Source organism: Microcaecilia unicolor, chromosome 2 (genome assembly GCF_901765095.1).
Source record: "Microcaecilia unicolor chromosome 2, aMicUni1.1, whole genome shotgun sequence".
In the NCBI taxonomy this organism is placed as follows: domain Eukaryota; kingdom Metazoa; phylum Chordata; class Amphibia; order Gymnophiona; family Siphonopidae; genus Microcaecilia; species Microcaecilia unicolor.
In genome coordinates, this window is record NC_044032.1 from 415839320 (window position 1) to 415858220 (window position 18901).

The following is an 18901-nucleotide window of genomic DNA, read 5'->3' on the forward strand; positions in this document are numbered from 1 at the left end:
ACGAATTTCTTCTCACCAAATTGTATTTTCGAAATCTATTTTGCAGACGTTTATCTATGCAATTCATCTGCAGTGCATCCAAATCACAAAGAGGCATGTTGGGGGCTGGGATTAGGACGGGCTTAGGGCATTGGACACTTGGACATTTTAGAGCCATAATGCAGCAAAACGAAAACATCTAGGGCTGAAACTTCAATGTTTTGGTCTAGACCTGTTTTTTTTTTAGAACAAATAAGGCACAAAAAGGTGCACTAAATGACCAGATGACCACTGGAAGGAATCAGGGATGAACCCCCCACCCCTTACTTCCCCAGAGGAGGAGACCATGCACTTAAGCACTAGACAGGTGTACAAGAACAATGTTACAAGGCCCAAAATACAGCTTTCTTCCACTGTTGACATTATGTGAAGCAGGTGTAAATGGGTCAAACAATCTCGATGACATAGACATGTACAAAGTATAAAATGTGTCCTACAGGCATACTTTAGTGTTGCCCCAGTACACACCCATTCTCACCCAAAACATGCCCCTCTTGCAAGCAAATAATTGTAGTCACCTTACCATCTACTCAGCTATTATGTTCTTTTGTACAGTGTAGCATGTACCCCTCCATATGAATACCTATTCATCCTATCTACTTTCATATATGATATTACCCCATCCTGTATATGAGTGAAAAGAGTGGGCTTCATAATACCTGCTCATTCTCTTGCCAGACACTTGCCTGAAACTCAGTGATCAGAGCCACAAAAACTGCACAATGTGATTCCCAGGGACCTTTTACTTTAATTCTGTTCCATTGTTGCAAAGTTCTTTTAAGACTTCTCTATAAGATATAGTGTCACACACAAGCATATACCAAACCGTACACAAAGACAGGTAAAATCCACCTCAAATGTGTTCCCCCCCATTTTGAATCTACTGCAAGTTAACCTATCAGATGGGACTTGTTATGCAGCCTGAAATCACAGGGAGGACGTGTAGCATGGGGCTAAAAAAAAAAAAAAAAAGCCTGGATACCCAGAAAGCACCCTTCTTTTTGAGTTCTAATTTCAGCTCTGCCACTGATTCTCTCTAAATAATTCCGTCTAAAGCTGACTAAATTTACTTAGTCATAACACTGCAATACAAATTCTTCTGATCAGCGTGTTCTTGTTTTTTTTCCAGTTTTGCCAACTCTCAGTATCTCCTTCCACCTTATCCATAGAGTGTTGCTTACTTTGCATGCACAGTCCATCTGTGCAGTTTTTGGATTGCAGAGCAGGCCCATCACAATCCTTCCCGCCGTTCTTTGGTGCTGGGTTGGTGCATTCTCTCTTGCGCCAATGTGTACACTCTGTCCCACACGTTGACCATTTGCTCCAACCTGTCCACTCACCATCCTCTGCCACAAGAAAACAGAAAGGCTAAAGAAATGGAGCAGGTTATACCAATGTAGAGAGACTTGAGCAATAAAAATTCTCCTTTGTAAAACTGTTATCTATATTGATTCATAGAGGGATATATGACAGTCACATGGAGGTATTTGCTATACCTGTAATACTTGTATAAGATCTCTTTTTAAGATCTCCAGCTTAGCTTTCTGGACTTAAAGCAGATGTGTACTGTCACAAGTATGTTTTGATTTAAATCATTTTCTGAACTCACATTCCACTTTATTTTTTTATGACTTTCAAAAGATCATGGGCTATAAACGCTATCTAATCCCCTTGCAATGCAAGAGATTTCAGTTACAGTCCAAAATTTCTGTAGCAATGGGATTCTGTCTCACATGGTTTGATGCGCCTCTGTGTCCTCATTAATGCAGTTAAAATGTGCAATTACTGGTCCTCTATCAAATTTCTGCAATTTCTTTTTAGTATACAAAAGTAGCATTTTGGTAAAATTATGCTCCTGGAGAACACTTTTTTCAAGTCTATGACTGGAAATAAACGAAGGAGCTAAATCCACAAATCTTATGTGCATGTGTGTGTCATATGTGTCAGAGATACATGTCCTTTAGAAATGATTTTACCTGGGCATAGTGTGGTGCAGGTTATCTTCTGGACACTTTGACCCTCACAGAAGGATCCACCATTGAGAGGGGCGGGATTAGTGCAGGTCCTAGTACGCTTCTGAAAACCTTTTCCACAGCGATTGTTGCACACAGACCATTCTGTCCAGGTAGACCAACCACCATTGACTGAGATGTGAAAGACATAAAGAGCACTTTAAGTACTGGAAACAAATATTCAAAATTAGCTTTCAAATGAACTGAAACTTGTGGCCATTGTTCTCTGATATGCTAACAAGTATCTTTTGTTGAGGCAAGGGTTGGCTTCTTCCATAACTGAGCTACTCACATTTCAGAACTAGTCCCAACACCAGAGAAAGGTGTTAGGTTTGAAGGTAGACTTAGTGGGCTTTTTTTTTCCTGTACAACTCTTTTGAGAGTAATTTTATAAAGGGCTATATACTTTAAGCAGTAAAATCCATGCCCGCTTTAGTGTATTTTGTCATTTCTGCACAGATGTGGCCACATGCTTGCATAAACAGCCTCTTATAACATGCTGAGCGGTGCAAAAGTACACGCATTTAACTAATGGTGAATATTTTGCTGATAGGCATGCACAGGGCTGCAGATTGGGCATACTGTAGGCAGAGTGTGGAAGTACACATGCGGATTATAAAAGACTTTAATATATGCATGTACTTAACAAATATTTGTGCGAACATTTACGCAAGCTGTAAGAATGATATAAATGTCCACACCTGCCAGTTACCTGCAGCAGGGCCTATTTTATTCCTATGGGCCCTGCTCAGATAACTCAAGCTAAGCTTTAGTAAAAGACCCCCTGTAAGCACATTGGAGAATTGTTGGGAGAATAATGAATTTTAAGAAGCATTGGACTTCTCTTTTTACACTGATTTCCCGGAACACGACTCTTCTACCTTTTTTTTTTGTTTCACTTAAAAATTGTTTACAAACACTTTGAAACATCATGTGAAAACATGATGCAAATGCAGAGTGCAAATGCAAAGTGCAAATGCAGAGAACCTTATGCTCAAAATCATTCTGCACACAAAAATTTGCCGAATTAAAATAAAAATTGACCTAAGATGGCATCAGGAAGTTTGGATGCGATGCAGTGAACTCCCTGAGGCTGGTCCTAACAGGGAAGCCTGAAACCGGCTTGACCTCAGCCCTGGTATTGGTCCAAACATCTTTTGCAAGCTATGCTATTTTGGCACCAACTACTGTGGCATTGGAAGTTTGGGAGCAGGGGCATGAAAGAGGAGGTTCAGCCCCTTGACATTTGTGATGTGTCACTTAGCCCTGAAATGCTTGGACCTGGGACAATGCTAGAGATTGAGCAAGTCACAGCTGACGTGGTAGTCGCTGTGTTGTCTTCAAACATACGTGGGTCACCTCCGATGTGGAGTACTGTGTCTGCTTTGGAGCTGCAAGCTCAGGGAATTAAAGTGAATTATGATTAATCTATGGAAACATTTCTTTACGGTGAAGGTGGCAGATGCATGGAACAGCCTCCCGGTGCAGGTGGTGGAGATAAGGTCTGTATCTAAATTCAGAAAAGCATGGGACAAGCACCAAGGATCTGCAAAGGAAAGGATAGGATTATAGAGCTTAGTAGTTGATGAGGATGGGCAGACTGGATAAGCCATATGGTCTTTATCTGCCATCATTTTTTCTGTTTCATTATTTGTTGCAATCAGGAAGTTTCTAGAGTCCCTGCACCTATGAGTTGTCATACCTATGGTACAAAATTAATAAATACAAATGAAACACAAAATTAATAAATACAAATGAAACACAATACAACATTAATTTTAATTTGTACAGTGTGTGTATCAGACCCCTGATGCAGGCGGACTGACCACTGAAACATGGCCCCATGTTGGGTCTTTATTTGGTGCTTCAATAAAGATCTGTTCTCCAACCACATGTGGAAGTCGTGAGTCATCATCTACTTTTCTGAACACTTTCTTTGGACTTTTGTAGAGGTTTTTCCTGCTTTCCTTTGGGAGTTTTTGTGCCATCTTGCAATGACCTTAGGTTATTTTGCCTCCCTCATTCACTAGACGCCTCATATATTATGTTTTTCCATTGTTTTGCATACCCCTCTGAAGCTACTGTCATCCCAAGTTTATTAAATTTGATACACCACATAATGCGGTGTACAATTAAAAATAATAGAAAAAGAATGCCATAAAAACAATAGAATAGAGAAATATGAGAGCCCTGCGAACTGTACAAACTGCAGAGCCAGCCATGCGTCAGCCCACCTACACCTCAAGGGGCATTCAAAGAAAAAAATTCTTCAAAAAATAGATCTTAAGACCCGTCTTATATTTAGCATAAGAGGTGAAAGGGCCATTACACAGAGTAAAAATCTCATTCCTGTGTTTGTGATAAATTTGATTTCAACCAAAACCAAGTTTAAGAATCTGAACCTATTTCACTTTTGACGGGTACCTAGGGGGGACGTTATCAATGTGGACTACTGTTTTTGAGATATTTTAGCACAGGGTCCCATTTAGTGCAATGACACTGTGTAGTAAAATAACTCAACTTATGGTAAAATAACCTGATTTAATAGTAGCCCATGTTGATAACGTCTACCCCTAATCTACGAAGACTTTGAGCAAACGGCATACAAATTCCAACTGAAGAGAAAAGGCAACATGCCCAAACGTTTCTTTCCAACTGTGCAAGAATTAAAAAAAAAACATCAGAAATCAAAACCCCAAGCTACCTTTAGCTGCTGCTATCTGCCAGAAGGCCCTGTGCAGACCAAATCCAAGATGTTATTTGAGTTTCATCAAAGCTTGATGTCATTAAGGTGAAACAAGCCCAAGAGCTGACAGATTCATTCACTGTCAATCATCTGAGTCTCACCGTCTTCTACTCTCTTTCTTTTAGTTTGCAACATTAAGGGACCCTTTTTTAAACCGCATTAAATGTTGTTACCTGTCAGTGTGTGCCAATTGCACACTATTTATTTTATTGGTATTTTTCTTTGGGAGGGGGTGTGACCTGAGGGGGGGAGAAGGGCAAGGAAGCATTATCCAGCTAGTATGTACGCATTAGAATGTGCTAACTGGATAATGTAGACTTAGGGGTCCTTTTACACAGGCGTGCTAGTGTTTTTAGCTCGCACTAATGAAGTGCGCTCTAAATGCTAGAGACACCTATAGGAATATATGGGCATCTCTAGTGTTTAGTGCACTTATATTTAATGCATGCGCTAAAAACGCCAGCGTGCCTTTGTAAAAGGACCCCTTAATGCAGAAGCACTTAGGGCTAGATTCTATATAGAATGCCTAAAAAATCAGCACCGAAATGAAAAAAGCCAAAGCGTATTCTATAAACTACATCTTAATTTAGGCGTACTTTATAGATAAGCCTAAATTTCCATGCAGTTTATAGAATACACTGAGCACCTGTCAAGGCGACTACATTTAGACACGGCCATTTACACCATGTTTTGCTTGGTTTAAATGTGGACGCCTAAATTATGCGCAGAGCAGGTGTATTCTAAAACAACAGGTGTTGATTTTAGAAATGCCCATGACCTGCCCATTCCACACCCCCTTTTCAACTATCCAGCTTATTTTCAAAAGTGATCGCCGGCCATTTCCCGACATAAATCGGGAGATGGCCGGCAATTTATTAAAAGCGGCGAAATCGGTAAAATCGAAAGCGGCATTTTTGACAGCATCGCCGCTTTCCCATTGCTTCGCCGGCGAAAGTTCAAGGGGGCGTGTCGGTAGCTTAGCGAAGGCAGGACATGGGCGGGCATGGGCGTGGCTACCAGATGGCCGGCTTTCGCCAATAATGGGAAAAAAAAGCGGCGTTAAGCAGTATTTCGCTGGGTTTACTTGGTCCTTTTAGTTTCACGACCAAGTCTCAAAAAGGTGCCCCAACTGACCAGATGACCACTGGAAGGAATCGGAGATGACCTCCCCGTACTCCCCCAGTGGTCACCAACCCCCTCCCACACTAAAAAAATAAAAATAGAAACCTTTTTTGCCAGCCTCTATGCCAGCCTCAAATGCCGTACCCACCTCCGTGACAGCAGAATGCGTTCTATCCCTGGTTGTGATGTGGCTCTCGGGTGAGTGTGACATCTTTTCTGTTAGGTGCACTGCAGAGTCACATCAGCAATGCATTGTGGTGGGTGTAGGGTACTGGTCTCTACTCCCATGGTGCTTTTCCCCCTGCTAACTGGGTCAGAGTGTGCCCTGTTTTGTTTCCGGTAGTCCATGAGGTAGTGACCATTTTTGTAAGCCAGTTTTAGATCCCTTTCATGTGTTAGCCACGTTAGAGAACTTAGTTATTACCTTGAATGTTGCTGAAAGAGGGCATTGTACACCATTCTGCCAGCTCTGACCTACTGCTAACCTCAGTACCAGGGAGACTCTTTGCCAGTGGGGCACAACCTCTCATCTGCAGTTAACTGTGAGTAAACGTGCTTATTCAAATAAAAGACGTTTTCAAAGAGATCAGTCTTCAGGTGTCAACTGGTGTGCGAAGATTATACAGCAGCAACAAGTCCTAGAGGCCTGCGTATATGCAGGTCCCTGGAGCACTTTTAGTGGGTACCGCAGTGCACTTAAGGCAGGTGCACCCATGCCCCCCCACCTGTAACACTTGTGCTGGTAATGGGAGGCCTCCAAAACCCACTGTACCCACATGTAGTTGCACCCTTCACCCCTAAGAGCTAGGGTAGTGTTGTACATGTGTGGGTAGTGGGTCTTGGGGGGGGGGGGTTGGGGGGCTCAGCACCCAAAGCAAGGGAGCTATGCATGTGGGAGCCTTTTCTGATGTCCACCGCACTGACCCCTAGGGTGCCCAGTTGGTGTCCTGGCATGTGAGGGGGACCAGTGCACTACAAATGCTGACTCCTTCCATGACCAAATGCCTTGGATGTCGCTGGGTTGGAGATGGCCGGCATTTTTTTCCATTATCGCTAAAAAACAAAAACGGCGATCTCAACCCCGGCGAACTCTGGCATTTGGCCGGGCTAAACTGTATTATCGAAAAAAAAGATGGCCGGCCATCTTTTTCGATAATATGGTTCCAGCCAGCTGTAGCGCCGCCGCCAAAATAGATCGCCAGCGATCTATTTCGCCGGCGACTTTCGATTATGCCCCTCCATGTGACTTAGAATTTATGCGCATCACTTTATAGAATACGCTTAGACAGATGTGTGCTTAAATTCTAAGTATTGCCAATTAGTGTCAATAATTGTTTGTTCTGAAGAAACTTCAGTCAGTCCAAAATACAGCTATCAAACTCATCTGTCATGTCCGCAAGTTTGGCCATGTTTCCCTTCTACTGCAAAAATTGCATTGGCTCCCTATAGACAAGCGTATCATCTTTAAATTACTGACACCTTCAAAGAACTTACACTGGGCCTCCCAGATTACCTTGCTTCCCTGACTATTCCCTATTCTCCTGCCCGGCTACTCCGCACACTAAACAATCATAGGTTAGTTCTTCCAAATCCCAGATCAGCTCAGTTAGAATTTACCCATCATCACGTTTTGTTTTTGCAGCCCCCTTCTTTTGGAATTCTCTTGCTCTCCCCCATCTTTCAAGAAGTTTAAAACTGCTATTAAAACCTGGCTCTTTCAACATGTTTTTCCCTCTGAATCTTCATTTTTTAATGAGTTGGCATTCACTGTAATCATTGTAACCATTACTCCTGTGTTTCTCGTTTTCTTCCCTTTCTACTTTCCCCTACTGTGACTACCCCTCCCTTGTCTTCCATTGCTTAGGTTTGAATGACTTGGTTTGAATGTTCCCCCTCTTTCCTATTACACATTGTGTTTCTTTTCTTTTTATTGCTCTTTTATGCTTTTTTTATTGCAATGTAAACTGCCCAGTTCTGTGAGTCAGCTTGTACAGTATGGCAAGTTTTAATGAACTATAAACTATTGGCAATTATCAGAACTGATTAGCTTGTTCGCTAATTAAGTTGCGTGCGCATATACAGAATACAACTGTATTTGTGAGAGGCAACTTAAGTCGCACTATATAGAATCCGGGGGTTAGTGCTTCCTAAACAGGAGGCAGAAAGTGTTCCCACATTAATATTTTTGCAGGGCTTGTGTGCCAGGATCTGCAAAAATATTTTTAAAAAAGACAAAATTCTTATTTTTGGGCTGCGTTAAAAAAGGGCTTAATGTGTAGGAAAGTCCCATGTTAAAACTCAGTAAGCCCATTTCTTAATGTTTTTGAACCCTAAATTAATTATTGTGACTCCATAATTATTTATAATCACTCTGTATTATGTGCAACTAGTTTTGAAAACTTAGTGAACTGGCTGTATCTGAGTTGCCATTTTTGCATCTATTTCCTTTTCATCCTCAAACTGTAAGGATGGTTTTCACAGTGGCAGCTTTTAATGACCTGATACTTACACCAGGGTTCTCATGTTCTATCCTGAATAATCCTGTGACAACCCTTTGTTTAAAAACACTTCCACTGAAGCAGGTTACTAAGCCCCAACAGACAGGACAACCTTTGATCTTAACTGTATAACGTTTCAGGGACTAAGGGAACCCATAAGTACATAAGTACATAACTGTTGCCATACTGGGACAGACCAAAGGTCCGTCAAGCCCAGTATCCTGTTTCCAACAGTGAGCAATCCAGGTCACAAGTACCTAGAAAGATCCCAAAACAGTACAATACATTTTATGCTGCATATCCCAGAAATAAGCAGTGGATTTTCCCATTAGCAAACTGTGCATTTGCCCATCAGACTACACAGTATTTGTTTCTCTTTTCGGCTTTAAGCTAAGACTGTCCTTAACATCAATCATTTCATTTGCTAGAGAAACTTTTATAAATTCCTTATCGCAGCTACAAGGGATTGTTTACAATTCACTGCTAATTGCTTTATGAAATGAATGGTCATAGCCACCTAATGATTTGTCTTGCATCCCTGTCCACTAATTATAATGATATATAATATGCTGAATGGGCGACCAGGTCATTTGTGCTTCATTTCAGTGTGTTTTGTTCTGCCCGTCAGGAAATATCCCCTGCTTCAGATACATTGCCGAAAATAACTAGGTTGAAGACATTTCCCAAATCAGGAGTCTCGTTCCTTTTTTAAACTCATATTAAAGCCATCCTGGAATCCTCTAATCTATACTCCCTTTCCCTTCACAACTGCATTGTGTAATGTTTCTAGATCCCTTATCTCATAAAACTGGATCCTGATATTGATATTCTTTGAACAGCACTACTGAAAGATTTCTTAAACCAAAGCAGCAGCCCTATTCTAAACACCCGTAACCCAATGGTTGGTTCATGCAAAGTGTGTATATGTGCGCAGCTATTTGTGAGATTCTAATACACTAAAACCAAAATGGACCAACGTCCAAAGTGTACGAGCAATCTGTGATGCTCCTCTAAGCATGGTTGCTTCCTACGGGCATTGGGAATTTCACAAATTAAAACTTCAAATTCAAAATTGCATGTCAACTGGGATGTGTAATGTTCTCTTAAAAATGTCCTTTTGAAACACTCATTGAGCATGGTGGGTATGGCGTTCTTGTTAAAAGTAGGATGAGCTTCTTGGATGAGCTTACTCATTGGAGTTAAGTCTACGTACTCTGCCAATCTTACCATAAACAATGACAGTGGCCGTGGTGCTTCTCCTCTTAGCGACAATGTTTTTGGCCACGCAGGTGTAATTGCCCGTGTCTGAAAGGCGCGCTTGCTTGATGATGAGATTGTGGTCGATAGTGATGTAAAAGTTTCGATCTTCCACAGGATCAATGACATCTTCATTTTTCAGCCACTCTACCTGGAACATTCAGAAGAAATTCCATGGATAAAGCCACTGTCATGATAGATTGAGACCACGTTCTGCTGCTGTGGAGTGTAAGAAACTTTTAATATACCAGCATCACTATAAAAACATCCTGGTCCATACTCAACCAGCATTTTCTTAAATACTGGCTGCCACCAGCGATATCTGTCCAGAATATTTAGTTCTGGCACTTATCTGGGCATTGGCACATAATATCCAGGTGTTTGACAGTGACCAGTAGTTATCCAGGTATGGCTGATATCCACTGTTGTACTCTGATAGCTAACCGGGCATAATTCTGCATTATGTATGGTCCAGCATGCAGAGTTAGTTATCTGAGCATTGCCACTGACTATCTGCAGTGTCTGGATAACAGCCAGGTCGGCCCCTGCTCCGCCCCAGCACTAAGAGGCAAATTTTGTACAGGGTCATCTAAAGTTAGGCATTACAATGCTGTGAGCTAAGCATGAATTCTATATTGGTAGTTATGTGTGTAACTGCCATTATAGAATACTAGTGTAAGTCAGTATTTATGAGCTATCATTTAGGCACGGCCACGTACGTCATGTCAATGGCCGGTATAAATGTCTCGGACTAAATGTTGCAGATGCGCGCATAACTGACATGATTGTAGAGGCTTATGCACATAAATGCTTGGCACTCCTTTGATTCAGCCATACCCTTCCCACATTCACCCCCTTGTAGTTATATGCTATAGATTTTAAGCACTAAGGAGTCAATACAAAAAAACTTGCCTTGAGTTTGGCCATCCATCTATTTATCCCAACTGACTCTGTACCTCCCAGCTTGACCCCATCTATATATCTGCACTTGGCCCCTCAGCTATATGGTAAACTGTATTGTACAACAGCATTAGCATCATAGCAATGTTATTAAATGTTCTAATGCTGCTTATTAGATGTTTCAGTAGTATTATGCCGACATCGTATTATATCTCTGTTATTTGAATTTCGGTGCTGTTAAATGTGTATATTTTTGATCCTGTTTCATGGTAGTCCTATTATCAGGTTTCAATTTGCTGTTTTCAAGTTTACCTCATTTATTGTATTTGTTTACACTTGGTCATTTTACTATTGTTATGCTGTTAACAAAATTGTAAGTTTTATGTTAAACTGTACCTGCTGTACATTGCCTTGGGTGAATCTCTTCATAAAGGCGGTTAATAAATCCCAGTAAATAAATAAATATTCAGCCATTGGCAGTGAGCATTTTGCTCACCACTGATGGCATTATTCTCAGATATTCAAAACGGGGACCTGTGTAGGCTTTGTCTTTGAATATCCGGTTATTTTTAAGCCACTTAAGACATAGCCTCTTAAGTCGATAGTTATCACTTAAGCAGCCATGGGTTACCACATAAAATAGGACAGACTTTTATGCGGTTCCATTTATATGGTAAACCTGGCTATCTAAGGGTGAAATATTAGCACTTAAGTGGTCAAGTGATGACTCTACCCCCGAACGTCCCTAAGATCAGTGCTAACTGCGACATTCAGCAGCACTTAGCCAGTTATGTGCTGCTAAATATTAGTGGCTAACCCCAACTAAGGGGCCCTTTTACTAAGCTGCATGGGCGCCTATGCTTGCCCAATGTGCATCAATTTTGAGTTACCGCCCGGCTACCGCGTGGCCCTTGTGGTAATTTTATTTTTGATGCGCATCTGCTAGGCGCGTAGTAAAATATTTTTATTTTCTGGCACGCGGGTGGTAATCGTCATTCTACGCATATAGATCATTACTGCCTGGTTACCGTGTGAGACCTTTCTGCTAGGTCAATGGCTAGCGGTACGGTCTCACATCCAAAATGGACACGTGGCAATTTTCATTTTGCCGCACATCCATTTTCAGCAAATATTTTTAAAAGACATTTTTTACAGGTGTGCTGAAAAATGATTCTGCATGTGCCCAAAACATGCATCTACACTACCGCAGGCCATTTTTCAGCGCGCCTTTGTAAAAGGGCCACCAAGTGATTTAACCAGTCAGCGGCCGACTAAGTTATTTAAAATATCAGGCAGTAAGTTTATAAAATATCAACTGAGAGCAGTTATGCATGTAACAACACATTAATGCCAATTAGTACCAATTAACTCCAGCTTTTGCCAATTTCTGGTTTATTGACAATTTGTGCCTAATTTACAACTTAAGTTACTACTACTACTACTTACTACTACTACTTAGCATTTCTATAGCGCTACCAGGGTTACGCAGCGCTGTACAAGTTTAAACATGGGGAAGGACAGTCCCTGCTCAAGAGAGCTTACATGTGTAACTGCTGTTGTTCTATAATCTATTCACACAATTTTGCATACTATCCCCTGGATTCTATATAGTGTGACTTAAGTGTGCAAATCCAGTGGTATTCTGGATTTGCATGCACAACTTAATTGGTTAACAAGCCAATCAGTGCCAATAATTGCCACTGAAGCATTTATTGACACTAATTGGCAGAACTGTCTAAGTGTATTCTATAACGTGATGCACATAAATTCTATGCGTCTAGTTGAATGGGGGCATGGCCATTCAACTGTGGAATGAGCATTTCTAAAATCTATATGCGTTGTTATAAAATACACCTAGTCCACGTGGAATTTAGGCATCAGCATTTCCACCAAGTTTTACCTGGCATAACTACCCGCAACTCAGTTTAGTCACGTGGACAGGTATGCATCATATTCTATAAACCGTGCAGAAATTCAGGCTTATTCTATAAAGTACGTCTAAATTTAGGCATACTTTATAGAATACACCTAGGTACCGATTTTGTAGGCGTGATACATAGAAACTAGTCCTAAGGGCCTAACTATATATATGCTGCCTAAAAAATCAGCATCGAAGGAAAACACACAGGCCTATTTTGTAAACTGTGTCTCAAGTTAGCCGCAGTTTACAGACTACGTCTAAATCCGTCCACGCGACTAGAATTTAGGTGCAGCCATTTATGCCAATGAAAACCTGGTGTAAATGCCCACGGCTAACCTTAGGCGTGGAGCATCTTATAACTGCATATACATTTTTGAAACACCTACTACCCACCCATCCACCTCCCATAGCCACGCCGCTTTTGGGATCTGTGCAGTAGAATTTAGCAGACTACATTCTAGAATATTCCTAGCAAGTACTCCATGTACATTCTAATTATTGTCAATTATGGTGATAATTGCTTGTTAGTATCCAATTATCAGTGCTGTTTGACTCATTGTCAAATTAAGTTATGCACACAAATAGGAATATGTGTAACTCATGGTGCCATATATATATAGAATCCGGGGGTAAGAGGGGTATTCTATAAATGAGATCCAAAGTTGGGTGCCAGGAAGATCCGCGTTAAACTGGTATTCTGTAAAGGGCGTTCTTCATGGAGCACCTTTTGTAGAATATATTATTTTACTGCGGATTTCGCACCTAAGGTTGGGCATCATGCTTACGCCTGCTGAAACCTGGCGTAAATGCTGGCGCCCAACAATAGCAGCTGGGTACATAAATGATCTTATTCTATAACATCACACCTAATTTCTGGGAATGCCCCAAACCTGCAAATGCCCCTACCATGGCCACACCCCTTCTGAGTTGAACACTAAAATTTCGATGCACACTTTAAAGAATAGGGCACAGGGCAGATCTGTGTGTAAACCCAAATGAGTGCCAATCAACACCAAGGATTGATTGTTAATGGCTTGTTAACTAACTAGTTTGTGCAAGGAACTGGTACCTCTGCCTAAATATGTGTACCCAAATCCTGGCAAGCTACATAGAATCCAGAGGTAAGTGTGGAAATGAGTGTTCTGGATTACAGAAGAACGGGGTAACTGGATTGTGCTGTGACAGTCACCATCTACATGGATAAATTCCACTGAACATCCAGTTTGCAGACTCAGCACAGTAATAGCAAAATGAACATGCTAAAAACTCTTAAGAGGCAATTAGATAAGTGACAATGTTAGTTTGCTCTGCTTAAGAGGCTGTCTTTGGTGTTCCTGTTTTCTGAGCAAGAGATGGTTTCATTCACCAACAGTATTGGGTTGGCATATTCCTTCTCACTAATAAACCAGTTTGACAGAAATGCAGAACTCCCTCAAACAAATCATGTAAACTATATTGACAGCTGGCAGTGATGTTGGCAGATGATATAAATCAAACAAAACAGTATTTTATATCACTTAATGCAGTGTTTCCCAAGTCAGTTCTGGAGTACTCCCCCTTGCCAGTCAGGTTTTCAGGATATCTGCAATGAATATGCATGAAATTGATTTGCATACACTGCCTCTATTCTATGCAAATCTCTTTCTTGCTCATTTATTGAGGATATCCTGAAAATATGCCTGGCAAGGGGGTACTCCAGGACTTATTTGGGAAACACTGACTTAATGCACCTTCCAAGTAAGCTTATTTTACCTTTATGTTTTTACACTGACATTAATCCAATGCAGGAGTATAAATTAAAGGAAAAAAGAAAATTATTAATCAGTGCAATATCAAAACATGAACGTTTACAATCTACTTCTCACTTTTTAAAGTCCATTCAGCAATAATATGGCCAACATTAGAAAATGCGTAGAAATGGCATCCCAACTTAGAACTGGATGTATAATGGAATATGTCATATTACTGCAGAGAAGTCTCTCATTTCCCTTAGATTTGATTATGCGATAGCTATGTTAATTCCTTTGATTATGCATAAATGAAGTAGCCCAAAAGAGACAGGCAATGAATTAGTTTTGCATTAACAAACTTCTTTGGGCTAGCTTTCAAGATTCAAAAAAGGAGTTAAAAGGTACATGTCCTTCATTGAACATTGATTGCTTTCAACTCCGTTTTCAAGTAGCTCATTGAGGGATTGAAACTTGCAGCTGCTTTTAACTCTCAAAAGTTTGCCAAAAATTACTTAGACAAAAACATAGGCCCCTTGTCTCTTTATCAACCATGAACTGCTGTAAGACTCAAGATGAATCGGCCTGAAGGTCTAAATTTGGACGTTTGTGGGCAAGTTGAATAACACGAACCAACCACATAAATTTAAAGTAGAAATGTTTCTATGCAAGAAAACCAGTGGGAGGTTGTTGTCGCAGACAGGCCAGAAATAAATCCAGAGGAGGAGAACAGAAGGAGCAGAAAAACGAAGTAACCATTAAGCTTATTAGTGGAAGATGGTCAGTTAATCTATGTATGGAATTAGATTACAGAAAGGGCATGTGGGATTCATTACAAAGGCAAGATAAAAGAACCAGGTCAATAGTATGCTATTTTTACCGAGGAAGCTATATGAAATAGAGGGTACAAAAGAAAGGAGATGAAACTGGAGGGGCAGCTATGTGGGATATCCTCTCCTGTCCCATAATCATGTGGCAGCCTTACTCCTTTGTAGGCTGCCAGAATCATACAAGTACCCTCATCAACACACATGAGAGAAGGCTCAAGGAAAAACCAATGCTATTATGGAAGGTAGATTGATGGATGGCTTTCTGTGCAGAAATGAAAGAATGCAGGAGAGCAGGGATCAGAACAGGCAAGTTGCACTGAAGTGTGCAAAAAGGAAACAAGAATATATTTTCAATGCAAGAAAAAGGGATACCTAAAGAACAAATACTCCATATGGAAAGCAGAACAACAAAATGAAATTCCATACACATCCAGGCAAAAGGCAAAGAAGCTGATATTCAAAGAGTATTGGATGTAAAACTGAGGGCAAAGTCAAGCAGTAGAAAGCCTAACTTGTAGTTGCAAAATGTTTTCTTCTAGTATATAGCAGATGCATAAGCTAATTAAGAGATGATTTGGCTGTGACAGTTGCTCACAAGTCTTGGCCAAGATCTGAAAAAACAAAAACACACACAAATTCTGGAAGATTGCACTCAACCATACAGATGTGAAATATAATTTCCTGAAAGATTCAGAGGGACAAGGACTAACTCAAAAAAGCTTTATCAGGACAAGAGAATGTCTTTGCAGGCTATTAAACAAAATGTATCTAGTGCTCTAACTTTAACTACTGAGAAGGAGTGTCAAGACAAGTTATAGATGTGGATTCTTCTATTAAAGAGAATGCAATCTGTAAGGCCACTAGCAAGGCATTTTTGAAAGAGAAGGGCGCTCATCTTCCGACACAAATCGGGAGAAGGGCATCCTTCTCTCAGGGTCACCCAAATCGGCATAATCGCGAAAGCTGATTTTGGGCGTCCTCAACTGCAGTCTGTTGCGGGGACGACCAAAGTTCAGAGGGGAGTGTCGGAGCGAAGGCGGGACTGGGGCGTGCTTAAGAGATGGGCGTCCTCGGCCGATAATGGAAAAAAGAAGGGCGTCCCTGACAAGCATTTGGTCGACTTTACTTGGTCCATTTATTTTCACGACCAAACCTCAAAAAGGTGCCAAACTGACCAGATGACCACCAGAGGGAATCGGGGATGACCTCCTCTTACTCCCCCAGTGGTCACCAACCCCCTACCTATAAAAAAAAAATGTTTTTTTTGCCAGCCTCTGTGCCAGTCTCAAATGTCATACCCAGCTCCATGACAGCAGTATGCAGGTCCCTGGAGCAGTTTTAGTGGGTGCAGTGCACTTCAGGCAGGCGGACCCAGGCCCATCCCCCCTACCTGTTACACTTGTGGTGGTAAATGTGAGCCCTTCAAAACCCACCCAAAACCCACTGTACCCACATGTAGGTGCCCCCCTTCACCCTTTAGGGCTATGGTAGTGGTGTACAGTTGTGGGGAGTGGGTTTTGGTGGGGGGTCGGGGGGCTCAGCACCGAAGGTAACGGAGCTATGCACCTGGGAGCAATTTGTGAAGTCCACTGCAGTGCCCCCAACGGTGCCCGGTTGGTGTCCTGGCATGTCAGGGGGATAAGTGTACTACGAATGCTGGCTCCTCCCACGACCAAATGCCATGGATTTGGTCGTTTTTGAGATGGGCGTCCTCAGTTTCCATTATCACCGAAAATCGGGGACGACCATCTCTAAGGTTGACCATCTCAACATTTAGGTCGAACATCTCTAAGGTCAACCTAAATGTTGAGATTTGGGCTTCCCCGACCGTATTATTGAAACGAAAGATGGACGCCCATCTTGTTTTGATAATAGCATTTTCCCTGCCCCTTCACCGGGTCGTCCTTAGAGATGGGTGCCCTTAGAGATGGTCGTCCCCATTCGATTATGCCCCTCTAGGTGACACCAAGCATTGTGTGTGTGTAAGTTACTTTCTGTTTGGTTCCTCTTCTCACTGGTATTTCTTGGAGAAGATGATAGTCATTTCCTGTCTCAAGCTATATGAAAATAAAAAGTTCCATATATTAAATTAAATCCTATTTCAGATTCCCGTTATATCTTGTCTATGAGTTTGATGGAAGACGTTCTCTCTGTAAAAATGGCTTTGTTCTGGAGGTTGTGCCATACACACCACAAATGCCCAAACCAAACCTACAGATGGCATGCAGCCAAGAGTGTGAAAGTTGGAGAAGAACTCTCCAGATGTTGTCTGGCCCAGCCTGTTCAGATCTGTCCTAGTGATACCTACAGGTAACTTCACTTGCCAGGGCCACATGCACAGAAACTAACTTTTGAAAATGATTGGATGGTACTTACCTCCACACAAATTAACTCCTTCTTGCCCCATAGCAAAAAGAAAAAAACGCAAAGCTAAGTGGCCAACTCATATTTAAATGGTCAGAGCAGAGCAAGTGACATGGGAAGACATGTGGTCAAAGCAAGAGATAGGGATGCACTGAAAATCCCACCAGTCTTCCCAATCCCAACACATCCCCATCAGTTTCTCCTCTTCCCTTGCAGCCTATCTATACCACACTCTCTCTTGCCTCCAGTTCAGTCCATCTACTCCATTGCACATTCTTCCCCCCATCCTCACCTTTCTTTTTCTCCTCTCTCTTGTCCATCCACACCACATACACCCTCCTCTCTCCCTTGTCCTGATCTTTTTCTTATCCTTTCCTCATTCCCTCTTTAGCCCTTCTGCTGCTTTTCAATTGTCACTCTCCCCATAAATAAAGTTCAAATATTTGATGGCAGTTGGTTTAATGCCACTCTGCCTCTTCCACTCTCACATTCTAGCTTGCTCTAATCTCCACTCCTTCGTGACCTAGCCTGCTTTGCTCCTCTCCCAGTTCCTTTCCCTCCCCTCAGAAGCAGGTTCTACATCACCCCTCCCAATTCCGCTTCCATGCCCTGTTCAGCTCATCCATTCCGCATCCCTTCTTCCTGAGCAGGGTAGGCTTCCCTCAGCTCTCTATTTGTGGCTCCACCTTTCCCACAGGCTGGTATCACCTCCTTATCCTGCCCATCCAGAACCTAGGCACATCCCTGTTCTTTGGGTTCGTTCCTGCCTCCTCATCCTCTGCCGCACTTCTACCGACATAGATTCCATCTAGCAGCAGTTCAAAGCTCATGCAAACTGCTCTACCATCTGCATGTCCTAAGCCTTAGCAGCTCAGAAGTCAGCAGCTCTCCAGCCCCAGGGCCACAAGTGAATGTGCCTACTAAGCCGCGGTAGGCTCTATGCACTTGCAGCGTGCGTTCAAATGAGACTACTGCCATGCCAGCGCGCCCCCTGGTGGTAATTTCAGATATGGCGTGTACCTATAACGCCTGGATGAATTACTTATTTATTTTCCTCCTACGAGCAGTAAGCAGCAGTTGGCGTGCACCAACCAGTCACCGCATGTGTAGCGCGTGAAACCTTACCGCTAGATCAATGGGTGGCATTAAGGAAGGTCAGTTTTAGACACATGCTGGTTTCAGTTTTACCGCGTGCCCTTTCCCCCATCACATTAAAAAAAAACTTTTTTGCAGACACGGTAAAAACTGGCCCGGCACATGCCTAATACACTGCCGCAGGACACTTTTTACCATGGCTTAGTAAAAAGGCCCCTATGTACCTTGATAAAATAAGCTCTCAGGAGTCCAGTAGCACTCTCTTTCTACGTGCCTATTTTTACATGTGTATGGCTATGAATAATTTACAAGAGCTCTTTTCTGCATGCAAGCATGCTTAAAACACATGTGAAGGGCAGGTCTACATCACGACAACCACATCTATGTGCC

At 42.0% G+C, this 18901-nt stretch overlaps 1 protein-coding gene across 1 annotated transcript in view; it reads right to left on the bottom strand.

Annotated features, from left to right (window-relative positions):
- Positions 1 to 18901, bottom strand: part of UNC5C (unc-5 netrin receptor C) — a 644470-nt gene that overhangs the window by 133153 nt on the left and 492416 nt on the right. Inside the window, exons 5-7 of the mRNA XM_030190711.1 lie at positions 9645 to 9825; positions 2016 to 2183; positions 1221 to 1385 (exon numbers count right to left, since the gene is read on the bottom strand). Of these exons, the coding sequence (XP_030046571.1) occupies positions 1221 to 1385; positions 2016 to 2183; positions 9645 to 9825 (514 nt within the window). The remainder of the gene's footprint in view (positions 1 to 1220; positions 1386 to 2015; positions 2184 to 9644; positions 9826 to 18901) is intronic.